The sequence below is a fragment of the Diabrotica virgifera genome, chromosome 4, assembly GCF_917563875.1.
Source record: "Diabrotica virgifera virgifera chromosome 4, PGI_DIABVI_V3a".
In the NCBI taxonomy this organism is placed as follows: Eukaryota; Metazoa; Arthropoda; class Insecta; order Coleoptera; family Chrysomelidae; genus Diabrotica; species Diabrotica virgifera.
The window spans coordinates 59,369,806-59,387,736 of record NC_065446.1 but is presented as its reverse complement, the minus strand read 5'-3'; the positions used below and the strand labels follow the sequence as shown (position 1 = coordinate 59,387,736).

Sequence of the window (17,931 nt, the reverse complement as noted above, 5' to 3'; positions counted from 1 at the left end):
TCGTGTCTAAGCAAACACATTAAACAGCTTCCATCCACGACAAAAACAATTACATTTTATTCAGATACATGTCCTGGACAAAACAAGAATTGTTATGTATCTATCATGTTCATACTCCTGGTCACACTCATATGAAGTGTGACAGTGACCACTCGATTATCGAAAAAAAGAAAAAATGATATCCTTGTCCCATTGAACATCCAAGAGATTGGATGAATCTCGTAAGGCTTTGTGGTGTTAAAAACCCTTTGACGTAACTAAAATGGACATTTTCGACTTTTTTGAATACTCTGCTCTTCTCAAATCAGTTTTCCAGCAAAGAAAAATAAATGAAGATGGGCAGAAAGTTATTTAAAAAGACATTAAATGGTTACGATATACCAATGTTCCTGGCCAAATATTATGCAAAACATCCCTAAGACAAGAAGGGCCATTTCAGTCTTTAAATTAATTAAGAAAAGGAAGAGAGTGGCCGCGGCATGTTAACATAACAATGGGTGCGTTCGGACGACCATAGCGGCTGGCTGTCAGCAGAGATCGGCTGAGAGGTTGTATCCAGCCGTGATAGGGAAAGCTTAGTAAATCTCTCAGCGGCTGGCTTCCAGCGGTGACGTCTGACAGCTACTGCTGGCTCAGCTGTCCAGCCGCTGTGGTCGTCCGAACGCACCCATTGTCTTACAAAAATGCCAGTCCGATTAGTAAAGAGAAAAAAAAGAACCCAATTGAGTTTTTGCCATAATATACAGGGTGAGGCAAATAAAGGGCCTATTAGAAATATCTCGAGAACTAAAGGCAACAGAATCATGAAAATTTGAATTAAGGGGTTTTGAAGAGTCATCTATTTAATGAAAATATTCTTATAACTTCGTTTTTTTTTAAATGGGACACCCTGTATATTTTTACATTTTTGGATTCTCTTCGATGTCTTATTTCTTAAAATATGAGGTTTTGTAATGTTACACAAGGTATTCTAAAAGATAATTACTTTTTTTTATTAATTTCGTAGCAACATTCAGACCCTGTAGAATTGTAGTAGTTTGACATTTAAAACTCTACTTACGTTTAAATGATTTTTAATATAGACTACTATTGTTAAGAATCATTAGTATACCTAAATTTTTAATTTTATTATACAGGGTTGGTTGAAACTCGGAATGAGTATTTTCTGAGTTTTCTTAAACGGAACACCCTGTATTTTAATATTGTAATGAAATTATATTTTATGGTACTTTTTATTTCTTAAGCATTCCCTATACCTAACTGCTTTAATTTGTGCTTAATTGTTAATCGCACCAACAATCTTAACTACGTAGGTATTTTGATAGCTAAACCATTATTTCTGAAAAATTATTTGTGACTGAATTTTTTCACGGCCAACCTAATAAAATTTTACGTATTTTTTGTTGCAATTAATATTTAGCTTGAATCACCAATAACTCACAAATTAAAGCAATTAGGTGTAGGGAATACTTATATAATAAAAAAGTACCATGAAATAACATTTCATTACAATACTAAAATACAGGGTGTTCCTTTTAAGAAAACTCTATAGTAAGAATATTCATTCCGGGTTTCGACCAACCCTGTGTGCAAAAATTTCAAAATTAGCTATACTAATGATTCTTAACAATAGTAGGATATAATTAAAATCACTTGAACGTAAGCAGGGTTATTAATGTCCAACTATTACAATTCTTCAGGGTGTGAATATTGCTACGAAATTAATAAAAAAACGTAAATATCTTTTAAAATACCCTGTATAATATTAGAAATCCTCATATTTTAAGATAGAAGATATTGAGGAGAATCCAAAAATGTAAAAACATACAGGGTGTTCCATTTAAAAAAACGAAGTTATAAGCAACTTCTGGTATAACCGGAAGTTTCAAAGAGATGAGAATATTTTCATTTAATAGATCATCCTTCAGAACCCCCTCATTTCAATTTTCATGATTCTGTTGCCTTTAGTTCTCGAGATATTTTTAATAGGCCAGTTATCTGCCTCACCCTATATAAATCAAACCTTTCATGAGTTCTACAAAAATTTTCCTACTACAGAGATAGTGTAAGGGATATTTTTCCGATTGCATCTGACCACGGGGATAACTAACAGAGGGTAATTAACAATAATAAATTACTAGTAATAATAATTATTACTAGTAATTTATTATTGTTTAGACGTTTTTAGATTAGATATTTTTTGTTTGTACCTAGATTTTATTTAAAAAAATTGTGAAAATAGGTATATGTTCTATTTTTTTCAAAAAATATTCGATATGCTCCATATTTACTACAAAAAATGTGTTCTTGCGACATAATTAAGTCACACACAGAAGATAATACACATTTTATTGAAAAATAATATCGTATTGCATTTACGTCACAAAAATCACAAAAACCCGTTTTTCCCAAAATTATACTTTTTTGACTTATATCCATTTTCACATACACTCGCCAACTATTTTGCAATCGTTGAGGATTAGATTTTTAAAATACCATGTAGCATATCATAGTGCGAAAGATTATTAAAAACTAGAATTTATCCTTCAGTCACAAAAATTACCGAGACGACTTAATAAGTTGCAAAATATTTAAAGCAGGGTTAAGAAAATTTATAGAAATAAAAATTATGTCACTAGGTATCTACATTGTGGATATTATACCTACTATCATTATCCGGAAACAATTCCTCCCAAATTATTATCTCAACACACACGATGTCGTTCTCATTCTCAATTAAAAAATATATTTAAGGAAATAGGAAACCATTTCGAGATTATTCACCTAATACGTTCTGATAATTGGAACTTTAATTTAATTCATTTGCATCGTGCACAACTTTGTGGTTTTTAAAATATTCCACGCTTTTCAGTGCATAGAGACAGTACAAACTGGGTCATTGTGAAAATCTGGTTTTATCGCGAATAAAGAGAAAAGTCTGAAATGTTTGGCGTTAAGGGATTTTTGCTGTTTTCGTGTTGTCTGGCTTCATCATTTTCGGAATATTTAGTAAGTGCTTAACATAATTTAACTCCTGTAAAATATAGAATGTGCTATAATGCGCGCCGCGGCTTAAAAATATGACATCAAAAATTATTCGCAAAACACAACGCGACTCAAGTTACCGTGGTATTGTATAAAATAGATATTTTACACAATACCACAATTATTCAACTTTTTATTTTTTTTTTATTTGTTTCGACAGCGTAGATCGTTGCCACAAGTACAATACTATACCTGGTTCCCGTGTACCAAAAATAGTTGATTCATAGCAAGCTGAAAATTTATTAATAGCTTAACGATGTCTAGTCGGACAAAATTTGATGTACAGGAACACTGGAACAGGGAAGTTTTAATTGTGGAACAGTTTAAAAATTTGGAATTCAGACTACAAAAACTTTCCATGTATTTTGTTGGACAGAACTTCCAATTAATTTGTTACCTTTTCATTAAACTCTCCTGCAAAAAGCAGACAGGTATTTATCACCAACTGGGCATTTTATTGAGTGGAACACGAAGAACATGTCAAATGACAGGAATCATGTTGGTTAGTAATAGCAGTGAGAGTTTAATGAAAGGGTAACAAATCAATTGGATGTTTATATATATATATATATATATATATATATATATATATATATATATACATATATATATATATATACATATATATATATATATATATATATATATATATATATATATATATATATATATATATATATATATATATTTATGCACAGATATCAAAGTGAGGTCCTGACATTACGCGCACTTAGTGAGGACCGGTAGAAAACGTAGACATAATCGTTTCAACTCTTCATAGTGACCTTGACAAGTAAATAGCAATTAAAAAATGACGAGTATACACAAAAAAAATTACGTATATGTGCCCCGTATTGTTCAAGTATATTGCCACCCAAGTGAGGCCATTATACGCAGCTATTAAAGTGAGACTGTATATACTTTTTCGTTATGCGCACAAAGTGAGGACAACTTTACGTGTATATTTCCTTACAGCTCATCAAGTGAGGACCATACAGTGTTGTCGATAAATATGAGATTAATCGTTTCTACTGCCTTTTTCTGTATAACACAGTAAGAATTATTATTGTTTCGATGTTTCAGTCACTTGTAGTTATAAGAAGATGTGGACTCTTTGTTCTTGCTCGTACTGTTTGTTAATTTTATAACATTTTAGTACCTCAGCATTAAATCACGGTAGCCTTATCGGAGACTAGCGTTAATAAAGAAATAGTTTTATATTTTTTAATAATTTACGTTAAAGATGGATAGGAAAGCAAGAATTTTGAAAATAGCGTTAGTTGAGAACAATAATAATCAAAATGGAGGACACAGTGATAGTTCAGTTATGTGAAATTTATATTGAACTTAACATATAAATGTAAAAGCCCGACTTTTGATCCAAGGGGAACACAGTTTTTACGGTACATACATATCTGTCATTTGTCAACCCCCTCCCTTCCATTTCCCCCACCCCTTATTTTTAAATAGGGAAGAGGGGCGTGTGCTAGCTCATTTGAAAGGATATTCAATTCTCTATCCAGTATTATTAACATTGACATAATTATCTATACAGAGTGTATTTTAGTATAGGTACTGTTGCCCCTGTCGATTTTCATTTTGAAATGAAAATTTTAGAACCTTAATTTTAGTATACAAGATGATTTACTTAATTTAATTAAACTTAATGTACCTTTTTTACTGACTTAATTTTACAGTTATTCCACTAGATGGCAAATACAGTGAATATTTGCATATGTTTTATTTCGAATAATCATTTTAAAATAGTTTTAGTTTTCTATTTTCTCTGAAAATTGTTGCAAGCTTCTTGTTCTTATACCTACTTAAAATCATGTCACTACAAATTTATACGAGACTACATATTAAGAGTATAGAAAGTATTATAATATATGACATACATGCTTTTTTCCATTTATTGAAGATATTTCACCTTATCCTGAAACAATGCAATGTGACCAAGTGTCCTCAACTAAAAAAATATATCCCACTATTTTGATATTAAATGTATATTTTGTACTATAAATCGTATTGAAATATATTGCAACATGTGTGCGTGGTTGGGATATTGACTGCGAAACCTAAGGCTTCATTCGCCTAATCATATTTACCTTTGATTCTTATAACAATAAATAAAATTGATTAACAATTTATATCAATATTATTAGTGTTTTTAAACAATATCAGTATGATATATCAGTATGATAAAGTCAAGATAAACAATACTATAACAGAAAGCTTTGAGGTCAAACAAGGACTGCGACAGGGTGATCCATTATCGCCTATAATGTTTAGCATATTACTAGAAAAGGTTATACAGGAATCAAACATTAATAGAACAGGTCTGATCTACCACAAAAAACATCAGTGCTTGGCATTCGCAGACGATTTGGTAATCTTGGCTAGGAGCAAAATAGAACTTATAGAAACACTCATGAAACTCGAGGAGAGGGCAGCAACCAAAGGATTGTATATAAATGAAGCAAAAACAAAGTATATGGAATGGACAAATAAGCAATTCGTTCGGGGGCAATACATAACAATGACAACAGCGAAGGGAACACAGTATAAATTCGAAGAAGTTGAGAGATTTGAGTACTTAAGAACTGTCTTCACAAGAGATCCTAACTGTGAAGAAAAAATACAAAAGAGAATTATGTCGGACAACCGCGCTATATTTGCTTTTAATGGGTTGTTAAGAAGTAAACATATATCACGAAGAGCAAAACTAAGAACTTACAAGACCGTAATAAGGCCGATAGTAACGTATGCTTCTGAAACATGGTTGGGCAAAGACTTAGATGGTTGGGCCATGTGCAGAGGATGATTCCATCTAGAATTCCCAGAATGGTACTATCTAGTGCATTGGCAGGGAAAAGACGAAGGGGAAGACCGAGGTCACGATGGAGTAATGGAGTTAGAGAAGATATGAGAAGAATTAACTTAAGGAACTGGGAAACAAAAGCGACTGACAAAAGGGAGTGGAAAAGAATAGTACATCAAGCCATGGGCCTACTAGGCTCGTAGTGCTTACATATTATAATATCAGTTTTCTAATATTATCCAGTTCCATATCCAGTTCCGAATCCAGTGGTTATATTTCTTCCGTATTGTTTAGTTTCGCTTCCAGTGATTGTATTTTTTTTCTTGTTTTTTTTTTGAAATATTTATTTATTATTTTATTACTATATTTTTTTATTGTGCTCATAATAGATTGCAACATTGTCTACAGACATGAATGCAGTAACAATAAATAAAAAAATCGGAGATCCACACCCCGGATTTGAAATCGAAACCTCTGCTTTACGAATCCGAGATCCGAGGTCTACCCACTAGGTCACTAGGCTATCGCACTTAGACAATATTTTTTCCTGAAACGGGGAACTTTTAAAGCCGGGTCTAGACTATGTAACAAAACATGCTAATAACAAAGTTGTACAACAAATTTGTTGTACAACTTTGTTATGTAACTTGTTAATAGCATGAGTATCCAGACTATATAACAAAAAACAAAACAACAACATGAGCATAAAGTTTGCAGCATTTTAGATGGATAGCTGGTGGGTTAGGTAGTATATAAAATTGCGTCATATAAGTATGGAGGATCTCTTCATAGCAACAGCAGCTTGTGTAATATTGTGGAGGCGACACCGGCGTGTTAAATTAATATTTTGGATGTGTCCTTCATTAGCAGCTCGAGCAAAATATAGGTAGTGGTACAGCTCTTTTAGCTGATCTGGAAAGAGATAACATAGACCCATCGACAGGAGACATTAAATGTGATGGCAGTTTTAAAAACTTCTTAAGAATAGAAAGTTCTGATTTTGAATTTCTTATAAATGAAATCGGCCATAAAATAGGCAGGAAAGACATTTCGAGATGCAATTTCAGTAAGAGAAAGATTAACAGTTATATTATTAGCAAAGTATATGAGGCGTTCTTTGCAAAAACCCCAGTTGTCCTTTTTTTTCGGAAATGGACTTATGGCTTCTATGGATTGAAGGACTAATTACCTACGTTCCTTGCGTAAGAAACTTGCATTAAAATTACAGTAGTTCAAAATATAAGCGACAAAAATATAGGCGATTCCGCCTAAACCCCATATGTCAAGCGCAATTCCCTTCAAAACCATAGTTGTTATTGGTGTTTTTGCGGGAAACTTTATCGCTTGGCTGTCAGAACCGTGGGCTGTCAGTAGGTTTTTATAGGTTAAATATCCTTCGAATAGTTGTGTTGCGTGATATTATAAGTAAACACCATTTTTCGTTCATTTTTTATTTTGGTTTATTACTATAAATATCGTTTTTCCTATAAATTAATGAAAAATTCCTGCAAAAACCCCATATGTCAAATGAATAAATGTCCTTCATAAATAAACAAAAGGAAAAAATAATGTTATTTATATTGTAAACTGTGTGTAATCATCAAAATAATAAATCACTAATTTGAGAATTTCCGTAAACTTAATAGGGTTCAATTAAATAACTTTTTTTTAAATATCTCCGATGTTGTAAAAAGTGACATATGGGGTTTTTGCAAAGAACGCCTCATATTTTTTAAACTTTTTACTCATTGTTTCAGAGAGGAAGTATAACATTTCTGTAGAATTTAATTCCTCAGTATTATCGTCTTCACCTGTTCATGATTGAGTGTCACTGTCTGTTTGAATTGGTGTAGCTGGAGAAGTAGCGGATGTAGGTGTAGTGGACGGAATAGAAAGGCTCAGATATATTGTATGATTGAGTGCCTGTTTGAGTAGCTGATGAAGCAGTCTGCATCTGTGTAGCGAATGAAGTGAATGTTACAGGTTTTATGTCTGAACATTCTGCTCTGTAGAGAATAGTATTTATGTCAAATTTAGAGTTGATTTGCACCGATTTGCTGTTAAGGTTCCGCGTCCTGCTTTTCTTTTGTTGGCTTGAGTTATAGGCGTATGTGCATTAGTTTTAACTACAGTTTCTGTATCTATTTTCACTTCTATTTCAGTCTATTCATCGTGTTTTTTTATTTGTTTTTTAAATCAATAAATGTAGCTCATCCCATAGCAATCCCATAATACTCGTTACTTACGAAATAGCTCAATTAAATGAGTAGTCAGTTCTTTCGACAATTTCATCGCGTAAATAACCCTACGTGAACAGAGCAAAGAAAAATCTAGCACAATCACTCCAGAATGAACAAGGCGATATGACTCCAACGGTTGCTGCTCGCGTAGGTACTATGCCAGAGAAATGTTTCAATAACATGTTTTTAGGTGTAGATCAGTCGCGGTGCGGTTTTATAACTTTCTTTGATGTTTACCGACATCTGTTGGATAACATAAAACATGCTATATAACCAGAAAAATGTTATACAACACTGTGTTTTAAAACTTGTTTATTTAAAATTTTGTAACAAGTTACAAAACTTTGTTATTTAACATGTTTTGTTACATAGTCTGGACCCGGCTTAACGGTAACTTCTTATAGGTAATACACTACAATTTCTGAATATTTTTTCTGAAATCTATCGAATGGTACCAAACACGACCCCACGGAGGTGGGGGGGGGGGGTTACTTTAAAATCTTAAATAGGAACTCCTTTTTTTTATTTCAGATTTGGATTCTTTGCGTAAAAATAAGCAACTTTTATTCGAAACGTTTTTTCTAATTACGGATAGGTGGCGCTATAATCGGAGAAAACGGGTGTTGGAAATGGAAAATTAAATTAAAATATGGAAAGTCCCCACTAAAATGGAAAATTTTACTTAACTTTTTTGGTTTTAGAACCTAATAATCACAACCCAATAGGTCCCCAAAGCGCTCGAGTGACTGCACATTTAGCATACTTTGCTCCCCTACTATATATGTATTATAAATAATATGCGAAGTAATTATTAACCCAAACAACCATAATTCAACTTTTATTTACTAATAAAGAACTGGACGAAAGTGTCACATCAGCTTTTATGAAACACATGAATATTTACATAAAAAGGTAAGTGATCTGCTTGAAATCGATATTCCCAAAATCATCTAAAAATTGTTTATACTTGAGTACTTTGAGACTCTTGTATGAAATGTGAATACCGAAATACGATTAGGAATCTCCATTATGTAATTTTTAAATAATACATAATTCTTAGGAAATGAAAGGTATTATACAAATGTGTTAAAAAATACTACCTACTGAAATTTTTTGATGGCAATAAATGATGCATTGGTTTATCGAATTTATTTTTAAGGTGATACAGTAGCGATCAACAGGTAGCCAAAACGCGTTCCAAGATTGAGGCTGTAATTTTGAATATTTTTTCGAGATATTTGGCACACGTATTTGTAATATAATAAAGAATGGCGGTACAGAGCCCAATTTGAAAAATATATTAATATGTGGAAATTACTCTGTAAATAAATACAATATTAAAAAAACGAGTCTGTACCGCCATTAAGAAGAACAAAAAAATACACTTTCTTCAAATAAACTTTTTTATCAGATGCCTAGATTTTGTGTCATTTTGGAATTACTAATGAAATAAAAAATTTTAGTAGTTCCAAAATGACACAAAATCTAGGCATCGGATAAAAAAGTTTATTTGAAGAAAATGTATTTTTTTGTTCTTCTTAGTGGCGGTACAGGTTCGTTTTTTAATATTGTATTTAATTACAGAGTAATTTCCACATATTAATATATTTTTTAAATTGGGCTCTGTACCGCCATTCTTTATTATATTACGAATACGTGTGCCACATATCTCGAAAAAATATTCAAAATTACAGCCGCAATCTTGGAACGCGTTTTCGCTACCTGTTGATCGCTACTGTTTCCTCTTAAGTAAAATATGTCATTTGGATATTTTTTTAAACTCGATAGATCCTAGGGACATGTCGGTAGATCGGTAGGATCATCACTTTTGGGAGTTTTGGGAATATCCCAATTGACAACGCAATATACACCGACGCCGTCTACAACGAGCGACGAATCAGAGATGCCAGATTGGGGTACTTTCGCCCATTTTTAGGGTAATTTGAAAGCACATGGGAAAATTTTTATAGGTTGAATTGGTTGGGGAATTTTTCGGGAGGAAAATTGAGCAAACTGAATTGCAATATAAATGTATTGTTATGATCTGCTTTTTATTAATTATATATTAATTATTATTTATCTGATTAATTATTTAATTGTCGCAAATCATACATAAAAATGAATAAAAAATCTCAGGGTGCCTTTTTATACTATAAAAAAAATCTAAATTATCTCACGTTATACTTATCTTCTCTCGTGGGTTCAGTATCTCTTAGTTGATCCTAATCGGGATAAAATAGGGAAAAGAAATAAAGCAAAATATTAAAAAAAGACTAAGTTTTCACTCTAATGGCATATAACATATCCCACCAGAATGAAAACAATGGGAACCTTCTCTGGTTACACCTCCGAGGCTTCTACAATTTGCAAGCCATACGGATGCTGAGACTAAGGAAGATGAGGGAATTCTACAATTTACAATTCACGTCACATCTGCTCAGCGCGGTAAAGTTCCAACGAGACTGGTTCCCTTCATACTCCACACAGAGTAAATGTAAATCAAAAATGAATAACCATTTTCAATTTCGTTGCAAAACGAAAATACAGCCGAACCATATTCCAGTCCAATCAGAGAGTGCTGCAAGCACCTCTACCGGTTTCGAAACTTATTAGTCTCTCATCAGGAGGCACATATGCTGCTCTCCCTGATCCAACCAAAACAAACCCCAGCGTGCAGTCCCGAATTGCAACGAACGAAATGGCATAGATGCCCTAGCGGCAACTGCTAGCAAAAGACTAAGTTTTCACTCTAATGGCATATAACATATCCCACCAGAATGAAAACAATGGGAACCTTCTCTGGTTACACCTCCGAGGCTTCTACAATTTGCAAGCCATACGGATGCTGAGACTAAGGAAGATGAGGGAATTCTACAATTTACAATTCACGTCACATCTGCTCAGCGCGGTAAAGTTCCAACGAGACTGGTTCCCTTCATACTCCACACAGAGTAAATGTAAATCAAAAATGAATAACCATTTTCAATTTCGTTGCAAAACGAAAATACAGCCGAACCATATTCCAGTCCAATCAGAGAGTGCTGCAAGCACCTCTACCGGTTTCGAAACTTATTAGTCTCTCATCAGGAGGCACATATGCTGCTCTCCCTGATCCAACCAAAACAAACCCCAGCGTGCAGTCCCGAATTGCAACGAACGAAATGGCATAGATGCCCTAGCGGCAACTGCTAGCAAAAGACTAAGTTTTCACTCTAATGGCATATAACATATCCCACCAGAATGAAAACAATGGGAACCTTCTCTGGTTACACCTCCGAGGCTTCTACAATTTGCAAGCCATACGGATGCTGAGACTAAGGAAGATGAGGGAATTCTACAATTTACAATTCACGTCACATCTGCTCAGCGCGGTAAAGTTCCAACGAGACTGGTTCCCTTCATACTCCACACAGAGTAAATGTAAATCAAAAATGAATAACCATTTTCAATTTCGTTGCAAAACGAAAATACAGCCGAACCATATTCCAGTCCAATCAGAGAGTGCTGCAAGCACCTCTACCGGTTTCGAAACTTATTAGTCTCTCATCAGGAGGCACATATGCTGCTCTCCCTGATCCAACCAAAACAAACCCCAGCGTGCAGTCCCGAATTGCAACGAACGAAATGGCATAGATGCCCTAGCGGCAACTGCTAGCAAAAGACTAAGTTTTCACTCTAATGGCATATAACATATCCCACCAGAATGAAAACAATGGGAACCTTCTCTGGTTACACCTCCGAGGCTTCTACAATTTGCAAGCCATACGGATGCTGAGACTAAGGAAGATGAGGGAATTCTACAATTTACAATTCACGTCACATCTGCTCAGCGCGGTAAAGTTCCAACGAGACTGGTTCCCTTCATACTCCACACAGAGTAAATGTAAATCAAAAATGAATAACCATTTTCAATTTCGTTGCAAAACGAAAATACAGCCGAACCATATTCCAGTCCAATCAGAGAGTGCTGCAAGCACCTCTACCGGTTTCGAAACTTATTAGTCTCTCATCAGGAGGCACATATGCTGCTCTCCCTGATCCAACCAAAACAAACCCCAGCGTGCAGTCCCGAATTGCAACGAACGAAATGGCATAGATGCCCTAGCGGCAACTGCTAGCAAAAGACTAAGTTTTCACTCTAATGGCATATAACATATCCCACCAGAATGAAAACAATGGGAACCTTCTCTGGTTACACCTCCGAGGCTTCTACAATTTGCAAGCCATACGGATGCTGAGACTAAGGAAGATGAGGGAATTCTACAATTTACAATTCACGTCACATCTGCTCAGCGCGGTAAAGTTCCAACGAGACTGGTTCCCTTCATACTCCACACAGAGTAAATGTAAATCAAAAATGAATAACCATTTTCAATTTCGTTGCAAAACGAAAATACAGCCGAACCATATTCCAGTCCAATCAGAGAGTGCTGCAAGCACCTCTACCGGTTTCGAAACTTATTAGTCTCTCATCAGGAGGCACATATGCTGCTCTCCCTGATCCAACCAAAACAAACCCCAGCGTGCAGTCCCGAATTGCAACGAACGAAATGGCATAGATGCCCTAGCGGCAACTGCTAGCAAAAGACTAAGTTTTCACTCTAATGGCATATAACATATCCCACCAGAATGAAAACAATGGGAACCTTCTCTGGTTACACCTCCGAGGCTTCTACAATTTGCAAGCCATACGCTTGCGGTGTAACCAGAGAAGGTTCCCATTGTTTTCATTCTGGTGGGATATGTTATATGCCATTAGAGTGAAAACTTAGTCTTTTGCTAGCAGTTGCCGCTAGGGCATCTATGCCATTTCGTTCGTTGCAATTCGGGACTGCACGCTGGGGTTTGTTTTGGTTGGATCAGGGAGAGCAGCATATGTGCCTCCTGATGAGAGACTAATAAGTTTCGAAACCGGTAGAGGTGCTTGCAGCACTCTCTGATTGGACTGGAATATGGTTCGGCTGTATTTTCGTTTTGCAACGAAATTGAAAATGGTTATTCATTTTTGATTTACATTTACTCTGTGTGGAGTATGAAGGGAACCAGTCTCGTTGGAACTTTACCGCGCTGAGCAGATGTGACGTGAATTGTAAATTGTAGAATTCCCTCATCTTCCTTAGTCTCAGCATCCGTATGGCTTGCAAATTGTAGAAGCCTCGGAGGTGTAACCAGAGAAGGTTCCCATTGTTTTCATTCTGGTGGGATATGTTATATGCCATTAGAGTGAAAACTTAGTCTTTTGCTAGCAGTTGCCGCTAGGGCATCTATGCCATTTCGTTCGTTGCAATTCGGGACTGCACGCTGGGGTTTGTTTTGGTTGGATCAGGGAGAGCAGCATATGTGCCTCCTGATGAGAGACTAATAAGTTTCGAAACCGGTAGAGGTGCTTGCAGCACTCTCTGATTGGACTGGAATATGGTTCGGCTGTATTTTCGTTTTGCAACGAAATTGAAAATGGTTATTCATTTTTGATTTACATTTACTCTGTGTGGAGTATGAAGGGAACCAGTCTCGTTGGAACTTTACCGCGCTGAGCAGATGTGACGTGAATTGTAAATTGTAGAATTCCCTCATCTTCCTTAGTCTCAGCATCCGTATGGCTTGCAAATTGTAGAAGCCTCGGAGGTGTAACCAGAGAAGGTTCCCATTGTTTTCATTCTGGTGGGATATGTTATATGCCATTAGAGTGAAAACTTAGTCTTTTGCTAGCAGTTGCCGCTAGGGCATCTATGCCATTTCGTTCGTTGCAATTCGGGACTGCACGCTGGGGTTTGTTTTGGTTGGATCAGGGAGAGCAGCATATGTGCCTCCTGATGAGAGACTAATAAGTTTCGAAACCGGTAGAGGTGCTTGCAGCACTCTCTGATTGGACTGGAATATGGTTCGGCTGTATTTTCGTTTTGCAACGAAATTGAAAATGGTTATTCATTTTTGATTTACATTTACTCTGTGTGGAGTATGAAGGGAACCAGTCTCGTTGGAACTTTACCGCGCTGAGCAGATGTGACGTGAATTGTAAATTGTAGAATTCCCTCATCTTCCTTAGTCTCAGCATCCGTATGGCTTGCAAATTGTAGAAGCCTCGGAGGTGTAACCAGAGAAGGTTCCCATTGTTTTCATTCTGGTGGGATATGTTATATGCCATTAGAGTGAAAACTTAGTCTTTTGCTAGCAGTTGCCGCTAGGGCATCTATGCCATTTCGTTCGTTGCAATTCGGGACTGCACGCTGGGGTTTGTTTTGGTTGGATCAGGGAGAGCAGCATATGTGCCTCCTGATGAGAGACTAATAAGTTTCGAAACCGGTAGAGGTGCTTGCAGCACTCTCTGATTGGACTGGAATATGGTTCGGCTGTATTTTCGTTTTGCAACGAAATTGAAAATGGTTATTCATTTTTGATTTACATTTACTCTGTGTGGAGTATGAAGGGAACCAGTCTCGTTGGAACTTTACCGCGCTGAGCAGATGTGACGTGAATTGTAAATTGTAGAATTCCCTCATCTTCCTTAGTCTCAGCATCCGTATGGCTTGCAAATTGTAGAAGCCTCGGAGGTGTAACCAGAGAAGGTTCCCATTGTTTTCATTCTGGTGGGATATGTTATATGCCATTAGAGTGAAAACTTAGTCTTTTGCTAGCAGTTGCCGCTAGGGCATCTATGCCATTTCGTTCGTTGCAATTCGGGACTGCACGCTGGGGTTTGTTTTGGTTGGATCAGGGAGAGCAGCATATGTGCCTCCTGATGAGAGACTAATAAGTTTCGAAACCGGTAGAGGTGCTTGCAGCACTCTCTGATTGGACTGGAATATGGTTCGGCTGTATTTTCGTTTTGCAACGAAATTGAAAATGGTTATTCATTTTTGATTTACATTTACTCTGTGTGGAGTATGAAGGGAACCAGTCTCGTTGGAACTTTACCGCGCTGAGCAGATGTGACGTGAATTGTAAATTGTAGAATTCCCTCATCTTCCTTAGTCTCAGCATCCGTATGGCTTGCAAATTGTAGAAGCCTCGGAGGTGTAACCAGAGAAGGTTCCCATTGTTTTCATTCTGGTGGGATATGTTATATGCCATTAGAGTGAAAACTTAGTCTTTTGCTAGCAGTTGCCGCTAGGGCATCTATGCCATTTCGTTCGTTGCAATTCGGGACTGCACGCTGGGGTTTGTTTTGGTTGGATCAGGGAGAGCAGCATATGTGCCTCCTGATGAGAGACTAATAAGTTTCGAAACCGGTAGAGGTGCTTGCAGCACTCTCTGATTGGACTGGAATATGGTTCGGCTGTATTTTCGTTTTGCAACGAAATTGAAAATGGTTATTCATTTTTTCAAAATATTAAAATAAACATACAAAATTGTCTTTTATTTGTCAAAATCAATACTCTAAACTCTATCAAATCTAAAACCTGTGGACACAGATGTCTGAATGAAATCTTTACCACTTAAATCTATTATAGTTAAAAAAAAACAATTTATCGGTTTGTTCCCGATGACTTTGGTAAAACAAACTAAACAAAACAAATTTATGTATTCGCAAGATTAGCTATACTTCCTATTTACTTTTAGAAATATTGGAATTTTAATTCATATGCCTTTTACTCAAAATTTTAGTTTCCGAACATAAAAATATCTTTCACATAAGTTGACTGACCTTTTGCTTCACTCACTCTGATGTCTTCTCGTGACCCAAAACAGCTCTCCCTCGTTGACTATGTTAAAGGCTACTCATCAAAGCCCTCTCCGTTCTCCAGCTTCAAAACTATCAGCATACCAGCACCAATTCTCCAACAAGCCGGGCCTCTTTTGACACGTACTCGATTCAAACAAAACTCCAAAAATTCTCTGCTCTCCTTCTCACAATAATACAGAATCAAAGAGGTATTTCGTCTCAATTTGATCTGTCTCTCGTTCCACTTTTCAACACTATTCTCCACTATCAAACAGCCACTGGTATCTGCTAACTATCTATCCACTAAAACGTCGAACCGGTCCTCAGCGATGCCAAAAACATAATGACTTCCCCTTCAAACTCTCTTAATCATTCAAACTACTTTTCCCCTTCCACGTTGCCAAGAATCTGAAACATCGACTTTTCCATTCGACAAACAAAACAGTCACCCTCAAAACCATTCCGACCATCCTAATTACCTTCTGAGAACTATACAACATTTACTCGTGTTGAAACAAAGATACTAAAATTCCAAACTTTCTCCTAAAACCACTTTTCTAGAAATTGATAATTACCTCTACCCTAAACAATCTTTTTCCATTTTAAATCAAAATACATCGTTATTTTCACTTTAATTATTCACAAAAGTCTTTAATGGTTCATCGGAAAGCTCATTAAAAAAAGAAATCCACTTACATCCAAACTAAATTCTAATAAATATTTACAGATCAATATACAGGGTGTATCAAATTTATGTGCCCGCGTTATTAAAAAAAAAATTAATTTAATTTTTATTTTGCCTTTGATTGATAAAATTGAAAACACAATATTATGTAACACATAACATTATATTAACATTATAACCTATCGAGTATTTGCTTCTGATTAAAAAAACCGAAAAATGGTTTTTGGAACAACCGCTTTTTTTGACCAGTTATAACCGCCAGGTTAAACCGTAAGTAAAAAACCGGTATAACCGAAAACCGGTTTTTTGTTCAACAACCGCCATCCCTACCTTGGTTGTTACAAATACAGTTCGCTGGAATAAGTTTTACCCCCCTTATTAACTTATTTATTTTTAGCACATAAGAAAAACGCTCGGATAGGTCGATTTTTAAAATAATCATAGTATATTATAGCGTAAATGTTTCGAACTTTACGCGATCCCTCTTCTTCAGGTGACAGGCACAACTTTGATTTTTTTAAATAGGAAAGTAAGTACATCATGTGACACCTCATTTAAAGGCTTTTTTCTACAACCGTGTTAAAAATGCAATTTTTAGAACTCCATACGTGCGTTAAAAATGCTACTTTAAGGCAGGGCCGGTTTTAGGGTTCTGAGCGCCCCTGGCAAAATAAAATTTGGCGCCCCTTCATATAAGAATATACAAATTTACTGCAAATATAAAAAAAATAGGAAAAAATCAAAATTTTACCATAAAGAACTATGTAAAAATATATTTATTTAAAAAATAGTAGGATAGTTATTACTTACAACTTATCCAACATAGGGCATAGCATAGCGAGCACATTTTAAGTTCAAGCGACGAAGAAGCGAGGTAAAAGATAAATGCACATTATCAACAACCAGTAAAAAATGTGTATAAATAACTATTTAGATGGAAAATAAGCCACAATTAAATTGAAAAAAATAATTTTATTATCGTTTCGACGCCCAAATCGGGTGTCGTTGTCAAAATACTACTAAATTAAACAAAAATGTTGTTGCTTAGTAAAAAATTCGTCTAATAATTTATTTAATCTGACTCAATTATATCATTTAGTGTGTATAAATCTTCTACAAGACCAAAAAACATGTTGATTGTGCGCAAGATATAGCTGCATCCCCAATAACTAAATTGAGAGAGTGGCATCCACTTAGCATAAAATAACATGCGGATATTCTTTGCAAACGCGAGCTTGTACATCTTTATTTTTTCTCTTCCTTTTAGAGCCGTTTTGATATCCTTGGCCTTACAATCATCTATGCAAATTCAAATAAAATCATTCATTATTTTTTTTTATTATCTCATGAGCTTTTTATTATCTCTATGACTCGATACCTATAGAACCAAGCTATGGTTTTAGGTATCGAGTTACTAGGACAAACAATATGCTGCATACTAAAATTAAACCCGGTACTGTGGGATAAGAACATCAGT

At 35.5% G+C, this 17,931-nt stretch overlaps 1 protein-coding gene across 2 annotated transcripts in view; it reads left to right on the top strand.

The window, feature by feature from the left end:
* The first annotated feature begins 2,805 nt into the window (after nt 1-2,805).
* Nucleotides 2,806-17,931, top strand: part of LOC114327191 (phosphate-regulating neutral endopeptidase PHEX-like) — a 103,623-nt gene continuing 88,497 nt past the window's right edge. For both annotated transcript variants that reach the window (XM_028275721.2, XM_028275720.2), the window contains exon 1: nt 2,806-3,009. In XM_028275721.2, the coding sequence (XP_028131522.1) occupies nt 2,944-3,009 (66 nt within the window). In that variant the 5' untranslated portion in view covers nt 2,806-2,943. The remainder of the gene's footprint in view (nt 3,010-17,931) is intronic.